Source organism: Medicago sativa, chromosome 5, assembly GCF_051527215.1.
Source record: "Medicago sativa cultivar Bolivia chromosome 5, Bolivia_mono, whole genome shotgun sequence".
Classification (NCBI taxonomy): domain Eukaryota; kingdom Viridiplantae; phylum Streptophyta; class Magnoliopsida; order Fabales; family Fabaceae; genus Medicago; species Medicago sativa.
The window spans coordinates 1,565,160-1,587,119 of record NC_140753.1 but is presented as its reverse complement, the minus strand read 5'-3'; the positions used below and the strand labels follow the sequence as shown (position 1 = coordinate 1,587,119).

The 21,960-nt window shown below is 33.6% G+C and overlaps 3 protein-coding genes across 3 annotated transcripts; 1 reads left to right on the top strand and 2 right to left on the bottom strand.

The window, feature by feature from the left end:
• Positions 1–2,069: 2,069 nt before the first annotated feature.
• PBD1 (20S proteasome beta subunit D1) lies at positions 2,070–5,913 on the bottom strand. Its single transcript, XM_085712228.1, has 3 exons — positions 5,629–5,913; positions 5,418–5,541; positions 2,070–2,562 (listed from the first exon to the last, which is right to left on the bottom strand). Exons 1-3 carry the CDS (start codon positions 5,784–5,786, stop codon positions 2,233–2,235), a joined length of 612 nt encoding a protein of 203 aa, XP_085568354.1. The 5' UTR covers positions 5,787–5,913; the 3' UTR covers positions 2,070–2,232.
• A 3,306-nt stretch (positions 5,914–9,219) lies between these two features.
• Positions 9,220–11,958, top strand: LOC146918980 (protein FAR1-RELATED SEQUENCE 5-like). The gene is made up of 3 exons (XM_085712227.1): positions 9,220–11,324; positions 11,408–11,539; positions 11,616–11,958. The coding sequence occupies exons 1-3, from the start codon at positions 9,234–9,236 to the stop codon at positions 11,742–11,744; spliced, it is 2,352 nt and encodes a 783-aa protein (XP_085568353.1). The 5' UTR covers positions 9,220–9,233; the 3' UTR covers positions 11,745–11,958.
• A 2,043-nt stretch (positions 11,959–14,001) lies between these two features.
• On the bottom strand, positions 14,002–16,740 carry LOC146918979 (protein FAR1-RELATED SEQUENCE 5-like). Its single transcript, XM_085712226.1, has 3 exons — positions 14,636–16,740; positions 14,421–14,552; positions 14,002–14,344 (listed from the first exon to the last, which is right to left on the bottom strand). The coding sequence occupies exons 1-3, from the start codon at positions 16,724–16,726 to the stop codon at positions 14,216–14,218; spliced, it is 2,352 nt and encodes a 783-aa protein (XP_085568352.1). The 5' UTR covers positions 16,727–16,740; the 3' UTR covers positions 14,002–14,215.
• Between the last annotated feature and the right edge of the window lie 5,220 nt (positions 16,741–21,960).

Here is a 21,960-nt window from a genome sequence, read left to right as displayed (position 1 = left end):
CGATTCAACCATATCTTTCCATGCCCTCATGATCTTCTTGACAACATCGCGATTACTCACCTCTTTCCCATCCTTTTTTCCCATAGGATATTTACAATCTAAGACGCACCTTTGTTTAACATTTGCTTGCACATGAAAGTAACAATTCATACCATAACTTTCCGGGAAAACAATTCCAACCGCTTTCATCAAAGACCCATCTCTGTCGGTAACAATCACCTTAGGCATATTCATCTTTGAAGTAAGAAGTTTACGCAACATTTTTAAAACCCAAACAAAGTTTTCCTCTTTCTCATGCATCAAGAATCCAAACCCAACCGAATATGTCAAATCGGTCGAAGTTACCCCAACTACCTCAAACATTGGCATCTTATACAAGTTGGTTTTGTAGGTGGAGTCCATAACCAAAACCGTTGGAAAATTGTTAACAACTTAACGGATGTTGGATGAGCCCAAAAGATATCTTCGATTGTATTACTTTCACCATGTGTTCTTGAGTAATAAGTATAGTTGTGCTCCTCCAACTTCGAGATTAGATATTGCAACGGCTTCTTGTCACCTCTATTTGACTTCCATATTTTTTGACGTTCATTGTACACTTGCTTCACATTTGTCATGCAATGTGGTCTTTGTTCTTCAAGTGTATCAAAATATTTCTTGGAAGCATCTTGCTCTTGGTCAAGTCATGTATAATCTTCTTGTCATCCTCCTTTAATCTACCGGCAAGAATGTGTCCTTCTAAAGCCGGCTCCATCGCATGGTTGTGAACTCCATTAAGAATGTTCAATCCCCATTCCTTTGTTTGCGTACTTTGATATCCACTAATCATGAACAAGCACCCGCATTTTCTTGAGCCCGTTGTCGCATGCTTTGGTTTTTTTTTAGGCACTTTGTGAGCTCCACTCCTTTCACACACTAGGCGCAATATTGGATGGATCAAGCTTGATCTTTGTGTAACAATTGTAAATCCCGCCTTATTTGCTTGACAACGTACCCACCCAAGCAATTCTTCTCTATCTTGAAACTTAATGTCGTCAGAAAAAAACCTAGCCGTGTCCACTTCGTGGGCTTGAAGTGGGACGACACCGGGGCTAACATATTTAGAAGCTTGTTCAATGTTTGGTTTGACTTCAACCTTAGGCGGCTTGACATCTCTGGAAATTTGGACAAAATTACGTTTTGTCTCTTCCGAAACATCTTCCGCGTTCTCGGTCATTACTATAATTAAACAACACATAAATATGAATTAACAACTAACTAATGCATAAACATCAATGCCATAATGAACTAAAACAAAAAAAAACAAAGAAAAAAACAAAGAAAATTTTTTTTTGAAAAAATGGCAGTAGCTGCCATTTTTTCGCACCAAATTTTTTCCCTAAGTGTTCCTCGGTAGTTAACTACCGAGGTTTTCCTCGGTAGTTAGGCACCGATGTTTTCCTCGGCAGTACACTACCGAGATTCCCCATGCCAGAGTTCTACGTAACTGACGTAGATACCCATACAATAACCAAAAAATAAATCGATTAAAATGCTCAATACCTGGTTTTTTACGTCTAGAGTGTGTTGATAGCTCCTATTCTTGATGCTTGAATCATTTGGGGGAAAGATTTGATGGAAAAAAATTATTGAATTTGGGGAGGAATGGATGAAATGGTATGGAAGTTGATGAAAATAGTGTGTAGGGGGAGCAGGTTTCCTGTTTCATCTGACGAAACATAATCCTCGGCAGTTAACTACCGAGGAATTCCTCGGCAGTTAACTGCAGCCGCATTTTGAATTCCTCGGCAGTTAACTGCCGAGGGGGCAAAAGCGTATTTTACATGTGTGTACCAGCCTTCTCTAATGTGTGAACAGCAATTTTCGCCGAAGATTTGATAGAGAAAACATTGTCCGCAAGATTACAACATAATTAGAAACATCCGCACAAGCATAAATACATCGTTTCATTTTTCACTCAACCAATAAGCCCTAAAGCACTATTCCACCCCTTCAATTTTTGAAATTACCTTATTGAGCTACAAAATATCATGCATTGTCACAAATATGAATAGAACTAGTCACACATATTAATTCAAACAAGAAATTGTCTTACTTTCGACCATTAGAGACCATGCAAGGTTTTCAGATACATCTCAAAACCACTACGATAAAGTGAAAACAAAATGTTGAAATATTAAAGCTCAGGCGAAAGTAAAGAAGTTTTTGATAAAGATAAGGAACAGGATTAAATCAAGCTGAAGCAGGAGTGTCCTTGACTGATTCGCGCCATGCGTACTCTCTTGCACCATCCTTGTCAACAATTTTTATAACAAAGTTTGGAGGTGCCACAACCAACCTTGATCTGATTTCCAAAATGCACTTATCAACAAGATCAATTGCTTCTTCCACGTTCATTCCGCTATGGAAGTGTCTGTCCATCATTGATAGTGAAAAATAGGAACCATAACCAAAAGCTCCCTTTTCAAGCTTGTGAAGTGTCGCAATGTAGTCAATGTAATATAGTGATGGGCCTGTCTCTTTGTCATAACCAGCAAGAAGGATGTTCACAGAGTAGGGATTCTGAAGAAAACCAAATTCACGTGTGAATAAACTCGTTATCTATAATAACAATGCAACATGGTTAATGAATTGCTGCAAAACAACATAAATCTAAGCATATCAATAGCTGGATTTATAAAATATTTCAATTCTTTTCGACAATTCTACGGATCAATATCCGGATAGGTAAGTCATAAGTGTGCTGTGTCATGGTGATGGGGGACGATATTCTTTTTCTGTGTATGTGACTGGAAGTTCACTAGTCATTTCCTTTCCAAAAAATCTTTTTATTGATAATAAAGGTTCCAGCACTGACAGTAAAAGAAAGAAGAGAAAGTCCTATAAAAAGATGATTAGTGTTGCCATATAAATTAAGACAAATGAGCAGGAACTATTAGGATATCACAATTTTTTTCAGACACCTACTTATTGATAAATAACATAATCAAAAGTTTAATTCCCATTTCATTCAAACCCTATTTCTCTCAAAATTTGGGGGGCACCTGCAGCCTTATTAAGTTTGGCTCAGACTTGCAAAAATGGTTGAATGGGCAAGTCAATGAACAGATCACAGATGGTGGCACAGTAATTTTCCTTTGTTTTTTTGGAGTGATGATTATGGTGGAAATAGGTTGTGGCTAATGAAGGGACTAAGTTAAGTTGATGATGGAGGTTGCACACCGTGTTCTTATGTGTTTTGGGATAGTTTTATTAAAAAAAAAAAAACATTAACCTGTAGCGTAAAAAATCTAATGATACGATAATCCTGAAAGTCCTTTAAGATTCCTGAACAGACCAGGAAAACCAAACTTCCCTCAACCAAAATACTGGATATATATGCTTGGGTTCATATGGGTCAGTTCTGTTGTAAGTCAAACATAAACGAACAAGAGATGCAGTAGCTACAACTTACAAGTTCATATTCATCTCATCACCTAGACCAAAATTATATAGTACTAGTAAGAAACAACAAAAAAAAAACCAAGGTAGTACTAGTAATATTTCTATCCATTAAAATAGTCATAATTTTGGGTTACTTATTTATAGATCTATCCTCCAGCCAGAAAGAAAGAGATTCAACTTTAGAATAGTCTAAGCGTGCGTTTGGTTCTACAGCGACATAAATTAATTTTGTAAAATTGATTCTAGCTAAAAGTCGGTTGAATGTAAAGTGATTTATATTTGGATACATTTGTGTAAAAGTGGGTTGACCATTAAATTCAAGGCTAAAATCAATTATAGAAGTCAAAAGCTACAAATCATAACTTCGAATTAAAATCAATTCTACTTGAGAACATCCAAACATGTCAAAATCAATTATACACCTCTAGAATCAAATTTGGCTCCTCTAAAAGTAAAACCAAATATACACAACCAATAATACGGGAAGGGATTCTCTTAAGTGTAATTTTCACGTGAGAGTAAAGTGTGATCTCTCACTATTAAAATTCATCCCATCTAAACTTGTCATGTGTTTCTATCTCCTTTTGAACGGTGAGACATCACATCTTTTGTGTACAAAAAATCCCAATTGACATAAACTAAATCCAAATATTAAATTTTAACATTAGATCAACCCATGAAACCAGTATGGGGAAAAAAATGCAATTATAGATAATGATAGAACATTATGGCGTAATTTGATCAATGTATCCGACCCCACTTAGTGGGTTAAGGCTTGATTGTTGCCGTTGTATAGATATATGTATGATGAGGAAGGATAGTACTGATTATTAGGGTTTTAAAAAATTAAGGTAAACAAGAAGAAAAATTAGAAAAAAAATAAAAAGGGGTAATTTGAACTTGGATACCATCATCTCTCGCTCGGTTCCCATCTCTTCCCATCCAAAGTTTGGTTAGCTGGGTTACTACTCGTCAATTCAGATTTCAAGTAGTAGTTTTCGGCTCTCTCAACTTTGGCATGTCATTCTACAAGGGTTATCTCTCATACAATGGTATTTATCGATTCTCCTCTTTATTTCATCTTCAACTGGTAATAGAGATTCACAAACTGAAGTAGGTGATTCCACTAACCCCAATACTTGTCAAATCTCAAAATTTCTCCCTGTCACTAAGCTTCAAGATTACCAAGAGATTTTTGACATAGGTTTTCAGTTTCCAGGGTTATTGAGGTTCAAGGGTTTGAAAAAGTTTACAGGTCTGAATATTAAATACAATAAGTCGCTGGTGAGAGCATTTTACTGTGTGTTCGCATCTGTTATACGTGAGAAATTCTTGTTCAAACTGAATAACCAAACCATTCGCATGTCAACTACCAACTGGCAGAGTTTGTTTGATATGGAACCTGCTGGAACTAACATGAAAGTGACTGCTCTCACCTACGATGGCTATAACAGGGATGCCTTTCTTCACTTGTTGATCTACTCTCACATACATAAACAATAATGCAGGAGCGTACTCTTTAAATTGTGATTTTTACATGAGAGAGTAAAGTGTAATCTCTTACTATTCACATTCACCCCATCTAAACTTTTCATGGATTCTCTCAAGTGTGATTCTGGAGAAAAGTGAGTTGAATACATTTGTGCTAAAGTGGGCTGAGCATTAAATTCAAGTCTAAAATCAATTATAGAAGTCAAAAGCTACAAATCCTAGCTTCGGGTTAAAATCAATTCTACTTCAGAACACCCAAACACGTCAAAATCAATTATACACCTCTAGAATCAATCTCTGACACCTCCAAAAGTGAAATAAAAAATACAACAACCAAGTCCTGTCTCAGTAAGTGAGGTCGGCCATATGGATCAAACGAACTCATGATATTCTATCACATACAATATCTCTATTCAACACTAAATATTAGGGTTTGAAAAAATTAGGAAAACAAAAAAAGGGGGTATTTAGAAATTGAATACCTTGCGAAGAGCGGTGGCAAGCTCGCCACGAGTGAAATTAGCGGCAGCAGCTGTGGTGAGAGGAATCCCATTACGGAATTGATACAAAGCAACGTTCTTTTGAATGTATTCAGTAAACTGAACCCTGAAAAGTGAAAAAAAGGAATGAATCAAAATCAAAATCAAAATCAGTTACAAAGATAAAAGAAGAAGATGATAAAGTGAGTGAAACCTGTCACCGGGTTCACCGCTAGCAGCGATGAGTTTGTGTGAATCGAGGAACATGATCTTGTCTTCGTTGGATTTGTGAACGAGGATGCTGTGAACGGCAGATGTATCAGCCACCACGATCGCGAAGCCATTACCAACTAATCCGAAAACGCATTCCATGGTTTTTTCGATTCAATTTCTGATGAACGAATACTGAAGTTGTTGTTGTTGTTGTTGTTGTTGTTTATGTTTGAGAGAAGAAAAAAAACCCAAACCCTTTTGTGTTGAAAATGAACAAGGGGGTCGTGGTAAACAAGTTATTGCTACAGCCTAAAATAACAAAAAAAAAAAAAAAAACTAATAAAAAGCCTAAAATAACAATTTTTATTTACTAGAATCTCCCACAAAATTATTTTCACATTTTTATATTTTTTTTAAATCAAAAAATAGTAATTAACTATCTCAAGTTCTCAACTAATAATTAAATCTTGTGATGGGCTAAGAAGTGCACTTGTTAGGGGCACTTGTTTCAAGAATTCAAAAATATAAATAATTGATAAATTCTATTTTTAAAAGGTTATTTTTGTTATTTCAATGTTTTGAATACATAATTTAAAAAAAAAATCACTTTAATCTTCGAAATTATAGAGTTTTTAATTAGATATATCAACCATAGTTTTAAAAATTGGACTGACTGACCATTGGATCGTTTGTCGAACAGCACAGCTGAATCAGATTGAACCGAATAACTCGGTTATATGACTCGGTCTATTATAATATTTTTTTACATAAATAAAAGCACGTTATTTTACAATATAAATAGAAACATCTATCAAGATGCCCTTGAATTTAACTGTATATATTTTTTTATGAGATATAGTATGTATTTAAATAAATATTAAAAAATATTTCACTCTGCATCTATAACATAAATAAAAACAAATGTGTTGAAAAAATAGTTCTAATCAAGTTAAATGTTTATAACAATATTTTGTATCTTTAAAAAATATTTTTTATGAGAAATGATATTTTGACAACATATAAGTTGTCCTACACCATATATTACTACTCTGCAACCGCTTTTTTCATTTTTTATTTCTTTGTTTATTTGCATTGCTTTGTGTGCATGTTGAAATTTACCTTACAATGGTACCGTGTGCATACTTGACAACTTTTTTAGGTTGTTCAAATATCACATCTCTTGTTAGAATGAAGTCTAAGACTAAGTCGGGAAGACACCCATAAATAGTCAAGTAGAAACTTTTAAAGAGTCCCAAATCTGCGAGGAGATCATCGCAACTATTAGCTTCACGGTAGATATGGTGAATCAAACCATTCCAATTAGAAACTCGAAGGAGATGGGTGATCTCGATGAAGTTGGGTTGGAGAGAACAAGTAGATGAAGAGTCGCTGTGCACAAGCTACATTGCGGGTTTAGAGACAAAAGGAAACGAAGCTATTCGGCAAGCTTAAGGTCATGTAATGTAATAGTCCCACCATAGCTCAACAAAAGACTTCTCAAGAATTTTGAATTATGCCCCGTAGACTGTCTTTTATCTCTTGTATTATGGAAGCCATTCATCTTCTATTTGCAGCCACCTAAAGGACATGTGGAGTTATCTACTAGTCTCACCATAATAGGAATGAGTTGGCTTAGGGAGAGTGCGGAGAAAGAAATTTGGTGTGGAATAAGCTATTTATTTAAAAGTTTTTCTATCATGTGCAAATTTACAAAAGTTCAACATTTTAGATAGATAGACAACCATATACATATAGTATATGTATGTATGTATGTATGAGAGTTTTTAATGTGTGTGTGTGGGTTTGTTAGAAGACACCCACTATAGTTTTTATGAAGGTGTCTTTTAGCAACGCATACCTTAAAATGTGTTTACCTACCTTTTAGTTATAACTTATTAAAAGACACATTCATAAAAATAAACGAGTGTCTTTTAGCAAATGCATATAAGAGTTGTTAGAAGACACCCACTAGTTTTTAGGAAGAAGTCTGTTAGCAAGTTATAACGGAATAAGTTAGCCCCATGAAGAAACATGTTAGACCAATACATATATGCAAAAGAAAAATATTGATAATTTATTGATATTAATTAGCCTCAACACAATATCAACTCGTTTTCTTCTTTGAATAATGGTTTCAATAACACTTTTTTTCCTCATACCCCTATTATACCAGCCTATGTCGAATTTATTTTATTTTATGTATTTATTTATTTTATTAACACAACAAAAATCAACCCAATTCCTTTCTCGTCCCCCGACCATGGTCCACCTTCCTTGTCTCTCTCACCCTAACCACCAGCAACTAACTGCCATCACTTTCTCTCCACAACCCTCCATCACCACCATTGTCGTCGCCCCTACCGTCCGCGACCTCGGATCTCACCACCACAACTGCGATACGTCGTCCAACGGTTACAACCCCCTTCTTCCTCTCTCCCGGACTCACTTTTCTTTCCCTCTCTCTCTCTATGGACCGCCGTCACCACCACCATCATCACACCGCCATCCTCGACCTTAAATCTCATCTCACCACCACCACTGTCACACCTCTCACCATCCTCGTCCTCATATCTCTCCACTACCGTCGCACGTTGTCATCCACCACACCTACCTCCGTCCATTGTCTTTCTAGACATCAGATCTAAAAATGAGAGAGAGGATGGCATGGATGAGCATTCAGGTAAGGGAGAGGAGAGAGGGTGGAAAAGATGAGAGTGAGAACTAAGAGATGAGAGTCTCTAAAAATAACTAGGAGAGGGGGAGAGAGAGAGAGAGAGAGAGAGAGCTTGAAGCGATGAATGAGAGAGGATGAGACATGAAAAACTTTCCTTTCTTTTTAAATTTGAGCTGGCACTGTTGTCATTTTTTTTATATTAAAGTGTGACATGTAGGGAAACGGATCCTCTCCTTCAAAACTCTCTCCTTCTCTCTCCTTCCCTAATTTCTGGCCATTCGATCAATCAAAGGGTAGGTATATTAAAAGACAAATAACATAAATAAATAAATAAATAAATAAATAATAAATAACATAAAACTTCTGCACTAATTGGGCGGGATTTTTCTACTCCAACACCACGATTCTTCAACTTCCCTTTTAGAGGTCTCCACTCTCAATCTAAGAAAATGGTGGTCACCATATCTCAATTTCTGTGATTGAAAAATGCTAAACATCCCGATACAAACTGTCTGTGATTACTCACCTTTGTGCTCTCATCACTGCAAAAATTCTCACGTAAGTTTCTAAATAATAGCTTGAATTGTGAATGAATTTTATTGTGTTTCTAACTAGCTTAAGTTTTGAATGAGTTGTGTATGTGATAATAACACATTGTATGATAATTTGTCTCTTATTACTACGACCAAATATATTGATTTTCTGAATATGCAATTGATTTTCAATCTGTCATGTCATGGTTCCTTAGAAAAAAAAAAGAACGTGTTCCCCTGTTTTCAGTTTACTGTGTATTATTTCTAGCAAATGGAATGAGTTTATTTGTTTGTTTGTTTGTTTTTCTAAAGAGGATATATTTGTTTCAGATTCATATATAAATTTACTCAAATACATATTTATATTACACACAAAAAATGCAGGATTATTGATACAAAATGCAAGAAGATCAGAACCCAAAAAAAGGCATGGTTTTTGATAGCTTTGATGATGCTTGGAAGTTTTGGGTTGATTATGGAGGGAGAGTTGGATTTGGAGTGAGAGTACAATATGTACACAAGAATAAAGACGGCTTAGCCACTTCTTGCAGGTTTGTTTGTTGCAAAGAAGGCCTACGAAAACCAGACAAACGAGATTATAAAACAATCAAGCCAAGAGCAGAGACCAGAACCAACTGCAAAGCAAGGATAGGATTTAAGAATATGGGTGGAGTTTGGACGGTGCATGATTTTGAGCCAGAACATAACCATATTATGCACACTCCAGAAACAACTCATATGTTGTCATCTCAAAGAAAACTTTCAGAAATTCAATGTCAACAAATTGATCTAGCGGACGATGCTGGTCTCCAACAAAGGAATTCATTTGATTTGATGAGCAAGGAAGTGGGAGGTAGAACCAACTTGGGATTTATACGCCTTGATCAAAAGAATTATCTCCGAAAAAGAAGGGAAAGAAGTTTGGTACTCGGGGAAGCCGGCTATCTGTTACAATACTTTCAGAACATGTCAATAGAAAATCCCCCTTTCTATCATGCCTATCAAATGGATATGGAAGATCAAATTACCAACGTGTTCTGGGCAGATGCAAGGATGCTCATTGATTATGGGTATTTCGGTGACGTGGTTTCTCTTGATTCAACATATTGTACAAATACTTCACATAGACCATTAGCTGTGTTTTCAGGATTTAACCACCATCGTAAAACAGTGATCTTTGGGGCTGCATTATTGTATGATGAAACAAAAGAGTCATACAAGTGGCTTTTTGAGACATTTTTAGAAGCACACAAGCAGAAAATGCCTCAAACTGTTTTTACTGATCAAGATCAGTCAATGGCAAACGCACTTGTTGAAGTTATGCCTAGAGCATACCATGGCCTATGTACGTGGCATTTGATGCAAAATGGTATCAAACACTTGGGTAATTTAATGAAAGGTGAATCTCATTTTCTCAGTGACTTTAAGAAGTGCATGTATGGCTATGACGACGAAGAACAATTTGAAGAAGGTTGGACAAACCTTCTTGTAAAATACAAGGACTACAAGGTTGAGGAAAACACTTGGTTGAAAAGAATATACACTCTCAAGGAGAAATGGGCATCTTGTTACATGAAAAAGGCTTTTACATTAGGAATGCGAAGCACCCAACTTAGTGAAAGTGTGAATGCAGCTATTAAAAGTTTTATGAAGGTGAAGATGGATATTATCAAATTTTTTAAGTGTTTTGATGATTTTATTGAAGTTAAGAGATACAATGAATCAAAGTGTGAATATGAGGCACGCCAGAAGATACCAAGACTTAGAAACTCATATTCCGAAATATTGCGACAAATGTCAGAGTTGTATACTCCTGCTATTTTTGATCTATTCCAAGATGAGTTTGAGTTGTTTGCAGCATGTTCTATGAAGACTATCAACATACAAACAACATCAATTGACTATGTTATTTCCATGGCTGAAAATCCAGGGGAGTGGCGGGTGTTTTTTGATTTGGATAAGAATTTGATTAGTTGCTCTTGTCGCAAGTTTGAGAGCTTTGGCATACTATGTTGTCATTGTTTAAAAGTCTTTATTCATATGGATGTGAAAACAGTGCCTGAACATTATATCTTGAAGAGGTGGACAAAGTCAGCAAGAAGCGGGGTCTTACCTATTGTTGATGTTAGCCATGATGTGGAAGATGTTGAATTTTCTCCAAGGAAATGCTACAAGGAGATTTGTCCTCGCTATATCAGGATTGCCACCGAAGGATGTAGAAGGCCAGAAACATTCACCTTTCTTACCAAAGTTGCTGATGAGTTGGATAGGCTGGTACTACAGTTTCAAAACTGTCAAGTAAGTAGTGATCAAGAAGATTTGTTTCTTCGCAAAATTAAAGAGATCGGAAGTAGCATTGATGGTTCAACAACAGTCAAGGGTTTTAAAAAGAAAGAAGGAAGAAGAGGTACAAAACGTCTCAAAGGTTTCATAGAATGCAAACTTTCCAACAGAAAGAAAAAAGATGGTCCAAGTGCTTCACAAACAAAGGTATTATTTATTTATGTAATTTTAATTTTACATTTAGTTAAATACAAAAATTCATGTTTTCTGTTATTTATTTTTTTATGCAGAATGATGTTAGAAGGGTAAAAACTACCAAAAAAAGCACAAATGGAGACTTAGGTAATTCACAAATGCAATATGAGGTGCCCAACACAAGTGGAGCTATTTGGCTCAATGATGTACACAGTAGACCTTTCATGGTAAGCTAATAGCAATTGGAGTGTGTGAATGAACTAAAAAATGTTCACTGATTAAATATTTTTAATGTTTATGCAGGAAGATAATGCTGCTTTATGTTCTTTTGGTGAAGATAATGTCACTTTAAGCTCATTTGGTACCACTAGTTTTACTAGCTTATTGATGGGAAACCTACATGAGGATACCACAAGATTGATGAATCCATAGAGACGTGAAGCAAAATTTGGTTTTACTGGGCAGCACTTCTTCTGGATATATTTTGGGGTATATGTTGTGAAAAAGGTGGATTAAGATTTGGACATGTTATTGATTTAGTGTAAACAAGTGCTCCTGATACAATTGTTAACAATTTGACTTTTTTGTGCTATTGATTTAGTGTTATGCTTTGATTTAGTGTTCTCAAATGTACTTATGAAATTATCATTATAGATGCACAACACAATGAGATTTTTGTTATGGATGCTTCTCCTTTTCTGTTATGGCAGAAACATGCAGCAGTTTTGCAGTTAAAACAACTTCAGTAGGCCTAGTTTTTGGTGTTTAGCGCGGCTGTTTTAGCGGCAGTTTGTTCAACTTCGGAACATAACCATAAATATATCTTCAATTTCCATAACAAAAGTCACTTAATTTATTCAATGAGACAGTTTTACATTATAGTAGACATAAATCCCTTTTACAAGCATTGATCCAACTCTTACAAACAATATGACAGCATACAACATTCCTAACTCAGCTACTTATAATTAAACTATATCTTCTCAAAGCCACAAATACATCACTTCCAAAGCAACAAAGCATTGCATCACTACACCAACACTAGGATAAGATGACCAATTCAAGCCCCATCCAAATCTACAGTACCAATTCAAGCTTCATTTATTCAATATGTTCACCCTTTCCCTGTCAACATATAAATAAGTAACAAGGTTAGAAAATATCTCTGAAATGAACAAAAAATGTAGAAACAGTGTAAAAAAAAAGAACAAAAAAAATGTAGAAACAAAGTTAAAATAATAAATTGCAGAAGATTTATGTAATGAGAAGCATATGGGTTGTCCACCACCCCATCAACCGTCGTTGAGCTGCCACCTTCATGTCATGATAAACAAAAAAAGGTTGTTAATTTGAAGGAAAAAAAACCATCGGCGGAGGAGTTCCATTTCATCCTTTCCAACCTGTCTTCCGTCGCCGTCGGCACATTACCTCATCGCCGGTGTCAGTTCCGTCAACAATTGTTACTGTTGTGGTTAAATTGGGATTTGGGGATTGAGTTTTTTCAGAAGTAGGGATTTGGAACTTTGGAACTAATGAACAAATGTAATTTGGAGTTATTTTGTCTTTTAATATATCCACCATTCGATCAATCCAATGGCTAGGAATAGAGGAAGGAGAGAGATGGAGACAATTCTGCAGGAGAGGATCCGGTTCCCTCTTTTACACCCTCCTACATGTCACGGAACCGGATCCTCTCCTGCAGAATTGTCTCCATCTCTCTCCTTCCTCTATTCCTAGCCATTGGATTGATCGAATGGTGGATATATTAAAAGACAAAATAACTCCAAATTACATTTGTTCATTAGTTCCAAAGTTCCAAATCCCTACTTCTGAAAAAACTCAATCCCCAAATCCCAATTTAACCACAACAGTAACAATTGTTGACGGAACTGACACCGGCGATGAGGTAATGTGCCGACGGCGACGGAAGACAGGTTGGAAAGGATGAAATGGAACTCCTCCGCCGATGGTTTTTTTTTCCTTCAAATTAACAACCTTTTTTTGTTTATCATGACATGAAGGTGGCAGCTCAACGACGGTTGATGGGGTGGTGGACAACCCATATGCTTCTCATTACATAAATCTTCTGCAATTTATTATTTTAACTTTGTTTCTACATTTTTTTTGTTCTTTTTTTTTACACTGTTTCTACATTTTTTGTTCATTTCAGAGATATTTTCTAACCTTGTTACTTATTTATATGTTGACAGGGAAAGGGTGAACATATTGAATAAATGAAGCTTGAATTGGTACTGTAGATTTGGATGGGGCTTGAATTGGTCATCTTATCCTAGTGTTGGTGTAGTGATGCAATGCTTTGTTGCTTTGGAAGTGATGTATTTGTGGCTTTGAGAAGATATAGTTTAATTATAAGTAGCTGAGTTAGGAATGTTGTATGCTGTCATATTGTTTGTAAGAGTTGGATCAATGCTTGTAAAAGGGATTTATGTCTACTATAATGTAAAACTGTCTCATTGAATAAATTAAGTGACTTTTGTTATGGAAATTGAAGATATATTTATGGTTATGTTCCGAAGTTGAACAAACTGCCGCTAAAACAGCCGCGCTAAACACCAAAAACTAGGCCTACTGAAGTTGTTTTAACTGCAAAACTGCTGCATGTTTCTGCCATAACAGAAAAGGAGAAGCATCCATAACAAAAATCTCATTGTGTTGTGCATCTATAATGATAATTTCATAAGTACATTTGAGAACACTAAATCAAAGCATAACACTAAATCAATAGCACAAAAAAGTCAAATTGTTAACAATTGTATCAGGAGCACTTGTTTACACTAAATCAATAACATGTCCAAATCTTAATCCACCTTTTTCACAACATATACCCCAAAATATATCCAGAAGAAGTGCTGCCCAGTAAAACCAAATTTTGCTTCACGTCTCTATGGATTCATCAATCTTGTGGTATCCTCATGTAGGTTTCCCATCAATAAGCTAGTAAAACTAGTGGTACCAAATGAGCTTAAAGTGACATTATCTTCACCAAAAGAACATAAAGCAGCATTATCTTCCTGCATAAACATTAAAAATATTTAATCAGTGAACATTTTTTAGTTCATTCACACACTCCAATTGCTATTAGCTTACCATGAAAGGTCTACTGTGTACATCATTGAGCCAAATAGCTCCACTTGTGTTGGGCACCTCATATTGCATTTGTGAATTACCTAAGTCTCCATTTGTGCTTTTTTTGGTAGTTTTTACCCTTCTAACATCATTCTGCATAAAAAAATAAATAACAGAAAACATGAATTTTTGTATTTAACTAAATGTAAAATTAAAATTACATAAATAAATAATACCTTTGTTTGTGAAGCACTTGGACCATCTTTTTTCTTTCTGTTGGAAAGTTTGCATTCTATGAAACCTTTGAGACGTTTTGTACCTCTTCTTCCTTCTTTCTTTTTAAAACCCTTGACTGTTGTTGAACCATCAATGCTACTTCCGATCTCTTTAATTTTGCGAAGAAACAAATCTTCTTGATCACTACTTACTTGACAGTTTTGAAACTGTAGTACCAGCCTATCCAACTCATCAGCAACTTTGGTAAGAAAGGTGAATGTTTCTGGCCTTCTACATCCTTCGGTGGCAATCCTGATATAGCGAGGACAAATCTCCTTGTAGCATTTCCTTGGAGAAAATTCAACATCTTCCACATCATGGCTAACATCAACAATAGGTAAGACCCCGCTTCTTGCTGACTTTGTCCACCTCTTCAAGATATAATGTTCAGGCACTGTTTTCACATCCATATGAATAAAGACTTTTAAACAATGACAACATAGTATGCCAAAGCTCTCAAACTTGCGACAAGAGCAACTAATCAAATTCTTATCCAAATCAAAAAACACCCGCCACTCCCCTGGATTTTCAGCCATGGAAATAACATAGTCAATTGATGTTGTTTGTATGTTGATAGTCTTCATAGAACATGCTGCAAACAACTCAAACTCATCTTGGAATAGATCAAAAATAGCAGGAGTATACAACTCTGACATTTGTCGCAATATTTCGGAATATGAGTTTCTAAGTCTTGGTATCTTCTGGCGTGCCTCATATTCACACTTTGATTCATTGTATCTCTTAACTTCAATAAAATCATCAAAACACTTAAAAAATTTGATAATATCCATCTTCACCTTCATAAAACTTTTAATAGCTGCATTCACACTTTCACTAAGTTGGGTGCTTCGCATTCCTAATGTAAAAGCCTTTTTCATGTAACAAGATGCCCATTTCTCCTTGAGAGTGTATATTCTTTTCAACCAAGTGTTTTCCTCAACCTTGTAGTCCTTGTATTTTACAAGAAGGTTTGTCCAACCTTCTTCAAATTGTTCTTCGTCGTCATAGCCATACATGCACTTCTTAAAGTCACTGAGAAAATGAGATTCACCTTTCATTAAATTACCCAAGTGTTTGATACCATTTTGCATCAAATGCCACGTACATAGGCCATGGTATGCTCTAGGCATAACTTCAACAAGTGCGTTTGCCATTGACTGATCTTGATCAGTAAAAACAGTTTGAGGCATTTTCTGCTTGTGTGCTTCTAAAAATGTCTCAAAAAGCCACTTGTATGACTCTTTTGTTTCATCATACAATAATGCAGCCCCAAAGATCACTGTTTTACGATGGTGGTTAAATCCTGAAAACACAGCTAATGGTCTATGTGAAGTATTTGTACAATATGTTGAATCAAGAGAAACCACGTCACCGAAATACCCATAATCAATGAGCATCCTTGCATCTGCCCAGAACACGTTGGTAATTTGATCTTCCATATCCATTTGATAGGCATGATAGAAAGGGGGATTTTCTATTGACATGTTCTGAAAGTATTGTAACAGATAGCCGGCTTCCCCGAGTACCAAACTTCTTTCCCTTCTTTTTCGGAGATAATTCTTTTGATCAAGGCGTATAAATCCCAAGTTGGTTCTACCTCCCACTTCCTTGCTCATCAAATCAAATGAATTCCTTTGTTGGAGACCAGCATCGTCCGCTAGATCAATTTGTTGACATTGAATTTCTGAAAGTTTTCTTTGAGATGACAACATATGAGTTGTTTCTGGAGTGTGCATAATATGGTTATGTTCTGGCTCAAAATCATGCACCGTCCAAACTCCACCCATATTCTTAAATCCTATCCTTGCTTTGCAGTTGGTTCTGGTCTCTGCTCTTGGCTTGATTGTTTTATAATCTCGTTTGTCTGGTTTTCGTAGGCCTTCTTTGCAACAAACAAACCTGCAAGAAGTGGCTAAGCCGTCTTTATTCTTGTGTACATATTGTACTCTCACTCCAAATCCAACTCTCCCTCCATAATCAACCCAAAACTTCCAAGCATCATCAAAGCTATCAAAAACCATGCCTTTTTTTGGGTTCTGATCTTCTTGCATTTTGTATCAATAATCCTGCATTTTTTGTGTGTAATATAAATATGTATTTGAGTAAATTTATATATGAATCTGAAACAAATATATCCTCTTTAGAAAAACAAACAAACAAACAAATAAACTCACTCCATTTGCTAGAAATAATACACAGTAAACTGAAAACAGGGGAACACGTTCTTTTTTTTTTCTAAGGAACCATGACATGACAGATTGAAAATCAATTGCATATTCAGAAAATCAATATATTTGGTCGTAGTAATAAGAGACAAATTATCATACAATGTGTTATTATCACATACACAACTCATTCAAAACTTAAGCTAGTTAGAAACACAATAAAATTCATTCACAATTCAAGCTATTATTTAGAAACTTACGTGAGAATTTTTGCAGTGATGAGAGCACAAAGGTGAGTAATCACAGACAGTTTGTATCGGGATGTTTAGCATTTTTCAATCACAGAAATTGAGATATGGTGACCACCATTTTCTTAGATTGAGAGTGGAGACCTCTAAAAGGGAAGTTGAAGAATCGTGGTGTTGGAGTAGAAAAATCCCGCCCAATTAGTGCAGAAGTTTTATGTTATTTATTATTTATTTATTTATTTATTTATTTATGTTATTTGTCTTTTAATATACCTACCCTTTGATTGATCGAATGGCCAGAAATTAGGGAAGGAGAGAGAAGGAGAGAGTTTTGAAGGAGAGGATCCGTTTCCGTAAAAGAGTGGTATGCCACCTAAGGGTGTCAATGTATCACTGCTCTTCTTCTTTATGCATCACATCTACAATACTTTTTCCTTTTGCCTTTTTTTTCTCAAAATTTTGGGATGCTGAAATTAACTTCTAGTTGGTCAAGTGCATGATCAGTCTTGGATAGGAGTGTTCACATGTTGGGTTGGGTTACTTTTGGCCAAACTCGTTATCCGATCCGATCAAATCTAATTTAATTAGGTTGGGTAAAACACTCGTATTTATTACGTCAAACCGAACTGAACCAATCCGATAATGAACGAGTTGGATCAACGGGTCATTAAACCTATTTTTTATAAATAAAAAATTATAATAAAATGACATTATATTTCATGAAACTTCTTGTATTTAAATGGAATTTTAACATTTAAAATGCTAGCAGTTGAATTTACTTAAAACACTATAAGATTAACATATAAAACTATATTATAAAAACTAAAGATTTTAACAATATTTTTTAATAGGTTGGGTTCGTAGGTTCACAGATTTGAAATCATAAACATGTTACCCAAACCGAACTATTACGGGTTTGAATGAGTTGGTTTAGGTTGGACCCAGAACTTGAACAAATTGGATAAAATGCGGGTTTGGTGACTGGTTGAATGGGTCACCCAGACCCATGAACACCCTTAGTTTTGAAACTTTTTAAGGCCTGTACTTGTTTTTTATTTTATTTTTGTTACTTTGCGGATGGTTGAACTTTGTCTTTTAAATTGTTATCTCAAATTAGTTAAGCTACTCAATCCTCAGCATTGCTACATACTATTGACTATATCAAAATAAGTGCATACAAGATAAAAAAAAAAAAAAAAGAGTGAACGAGTTGAGAAAATATGATTATCAAAATCTAACATTGGGGATGCAAGTGATGCATTGTGAATTAAAAAAAAAAAATTAAAACAATCCATTCTAACTTACCCTGAGAGAGATAAATAATATGACAATAGGAAGTACTAAAAAAAGATTATTAAGTGAATTGAAATTACATAATAAATTGAATTAAATAAGTTTTTGATTGCTAAGAATATATCAAATTTCGTTTTTAGTTTCTCGATTTTTTCTTCAAACAATGGTTGCAGACAAATTTTCTATCAATATTTTTTGTTCTGTTTTTAAAATCAACTCACGTGCATCTTTTAAAATTTTAAATTATTTTTTGGAGACATGTTTAATACATTATAGGAATTTTTTTTGAGGAATAATACATTATATGAATATCCATTGCAAAAGTTTAGGATTTTTTTAGCAAGAGATGAAAAAACTACGAGTTTGTAAGTTTTTTACACTTAAAAATTCATATTCAATTCATGCCTTGTTAAAAAATAATTAATTTTTGTGGAAAAGATTCTTATAATATTTTAATCATGTTTTCAAAAAACTAATTCAAAAATTTGAAAGGTACAAATGAGTTGTCTTAAAAATAAGTATAAAAAATCCTGATAAAAAATATTTGAAGGATCGTTGTGTGCTATTTTTTTAGAGAGACTAAAAATCAAATTTCATATATTTATAGGGACTAAAAATTTATTAAACCCTAATAAATTTAAAGATAGGGACTAAAAATTTATGGGTTAATTATGTTTCTAGTCCCTATAAAATAGCGACCTTGTAAGTTTAGTCCCTACTTAATTTTAATAGCATTTTTAGTCCCTATAAAAAAAATTTACTTATAATTTTAGTCCCTGCTAAAACAAAGTTTGATTAATTATCCTTAAACTCTTAAATTTTTGAACGATTTTTTTGAGACAAGATTAGAACACTATGAAAGGTTCGTTTACTAAAATTTAGAATTTTCTGACATGAAATGAATTAAATATGAATTTTTTAAAACGACAAAAGTTAAAGATAAAAAGTAATAAAATCTGGATGTAGAAATCAAATTTTGCGATAATTTTTTGCGGACGAACTTTTAGTAATGTTCTAAACATGTCTGCAAAAAATTGTTCAAAAATTTAAGAGTTTAAGCATAAATTAAACAAATTTGAATTGAGTAGGGACTAATACTCAGTGCAGAAAAACAAAATTAGGGACTAAAAATGCTATTAAAATTAAGTAGGGACTAAACTTACAAGGTCGCTATTTTATAGGGACTAGAAACATAATTAACCCAAAATTTATTGAACCCTAATAATTTATTGAACCCTAATAATTTTAAAGATAATAATTGCTTTTGACTAAAATTCACTAATTTTTTTTTTGTGGTGTTCGGGGTTTAACCTCAGACCTTGCATATTTTATGCATTGTCTTTACCAACTGAGCTAAGCTCACGGAAACATTTTAGTGACAATCTAACTTAACTTGAGACAATATCTCTTTTCAAATAATGTTACAAGAAAGACGTAGATAGAATTAAAAAAGAGATACAGAGGCTAGGAGCATTAGACATGACCCATATACAACCCATATCGAGAATACATCGTCGTAAAATCAAATAAGGTGGATCATCCATAATCAATTCTAACCAAACAAACACTCCTCACATGCATATCTCAGCTAACTCGCGTACGGGAGTGAAACTAAATTAAAAAAAATAAAAAGTGAAGAATGAATCAACTGCCAACACGCCCATTTGGTCATATTATCCTATATTAGCGAAAAGACGGGCACTCACGTGCCCGTCTTTTTGTTCTTTTTATTGCGTTAACATTTGAAAATTATGAACAGTTTTTTTTATTTTGATTAAAAGTAAAAATATAAATGATTTTTGCTTTCAAATTATAACAAATCAAACTACCCATGATTATCTATTTCAATGACACCGACAATATAAGAAAAAAATATAATCTAAATTCTTATTTTTTTTAATGACACCAACAGCGGCGAAGCTAGAGCAATTTTTACGAGGGGGCCAAAGAAAAATTTAAATATTTTGAGGCAACGAAAAATTTTCTTTTTTAAAACTTTATATATTAAATTTAAAGGTTAAATATGTTTAATCTCTATAAAATTAGATTTTAAGAAGATAAGTATATTCATAATTGAATATTTACTAAATAGACTAACAATTTATTTTTCAACGTCAATAAAGAAGCTATTTGTATTAAACTATCGTTCATTTTGTTTGACAAAAATGTTTTCATTATAGTTGTTGTAGAAACCACAATGTCAAAATAAGACAAATAAGTTTATCAATCAAGTAATTATTTTTTAATCTCTTAATTTATGCTAAGTTTTTGCAAGTGAATTTGTTTGAGGTAGCTAAAAATATATTATTGGGGTTGCCAACTACAATAATATATCTAGTTATTCAACATAAATAAAAAGTTTGGGGTAGCCAAAGCTACCCCTTAGCTACACAAGGTTTCACCCCTGGACACCAACAACAATCTTTATTATAGAAAAAGTTTTTTTTTTTTGACAAATTATTATAGAAAAAGTTTTTTAAAGCTATAATTGGGATAATGAAAAAGTAAGTAAAAATATACTCATCTAGTTTTTTTTTGTGGTGGCCGGGATTCGAACCCCGAATGGACACCAACAACAATCTTTATTATAGAAAAAGTTTTTTTTTTTTTGACAAATTATTATAGAAAAAGTTTTTTAAAGCTATAATTGGGATAATGAAAAAGTAAGTAAAAATATACTCATCTAGTTTTTTTTTGTGGTGGCCGGGATTCGAACCCCGAACCTTGCATATATTATGCAGTTGTCCATACCAATTGAGCTAAGCTCACGAGGACATACTCATCTAGTTTGTTACATTGTTACAATTTTTAAAGGATAAAGGAAAAAATCTGGACATATATATTATCATATCGTGTTTGTTACAATTTTATTTCAATATTTAAATTTACTCTTATCAATTTGTTATATATGTTATTTGTGTTGAAAGTTGATAGTAATTTTGGAAAGACTGTTTTCTTTATATATAGTATAGATTATATATTTTGAATATATATTAATAATTCTATATTTTAATTTGGTTCATGCACACTCTTATTTTTCTTTTAAAACATAATATATTCTCATTTAAGCAAATACACCTTGTCATATGGCATATTATTATTATTATTATTATTATTATTATTATTATTATTATTATTATTATTATTATTATTATTATTATTATTATTATTATTATTATTTTGTGAATGAATATAGTATAATATTATTATATTCTTTTTTTATAATTTGGTTCATGCACAAACTTATTATTATTTTAAAATTTAATATGTACCCGTTAAATAAAATAATATTATTAATATTTTTCTCAAAAGAAGACGGGGTGAAAAAAAAAAGAGATGGTATAATATTATTATATTCATGCACAAGCTTATAATTCTTTTAAAATTTAATACACGCGTATTTAGAAATTAAATTAATTATAATTTTTTAAAAGGAAGATTTTTTTTTTAAAGATTAAAAGGAAGTTAATTATTACTATTTTTTTAATTCAAATAATTATCAAGCAAAAAATTAAATATATACGTGTTATGCCCTCTAAAAAAATATATTTATTTATGTAGAAACAATTGAATATTATT

Bases quoted from the DNA above. Each gene is read 5' to 3' on its own strand.
- PBD1 (XM_085712228.1), bottom strand. From the start codon at position 5,786: ATGGAATGCGTTTTCGGATTAGTTGGTAATGGCTTCGCGATCGTGGTG. The intron at 5,542-5,628 runs GTTTCACTCACT...TTCACTTTTCAG, and splicing joins AGCGGTGAACCCGGTGACAG to GGTTCAGTTTACTGAATACA. The intron at 2,563-5,417 runs GTATTCAATTTC...GGTTTTCTTCAG, and splicing joins TTGCCACCGCTCTTCGCAAG to AATCCCTACTCTGTGAACAT.
- LOC146918980 (XM_085712227.1), top strand. From the start codon at position 9,234: ATGCAAGAAGATCAGAACCCAAAAAAAGGCATGGTTTTTGATAGCTTT. The intron at 11,325-11,407 runs GTATTATTTATT...TTTTTTATGCAG, and splicing joins CAAGTGCTTCACAAACAAAG to AATGATGTTAGAAGGGTAAA. The intron at 11,540-11,615 runs GTAAGCTAATAG...ATGTTTATGCAG, and splicing joins TACACAGTAGACCTTTCATG to GAAGATAATGCTGCTTTATG.
- LOC146918979 (XM_085712226.1), bottom strand. From the start codon at position 16,726: ATGCAAGAAGATCAGAACCCAAAAAAAGGCATGGTTTTTGATAGCTTT. The intron at 14,553-14,635 runs GTATTATTTATT...TTTTTTATGCAG, and splicing joins CAAGTGCTTCACAAACAAAG to AATGATGTTAGAAGGGTAAA. The intron at 14,345-14,420 runs GTAAGCTAATAG...ATGTTTATGCAG, and splicing joins TACACAGTAGACCTTTCATG to GAAGATAATGCTGCTTTATG.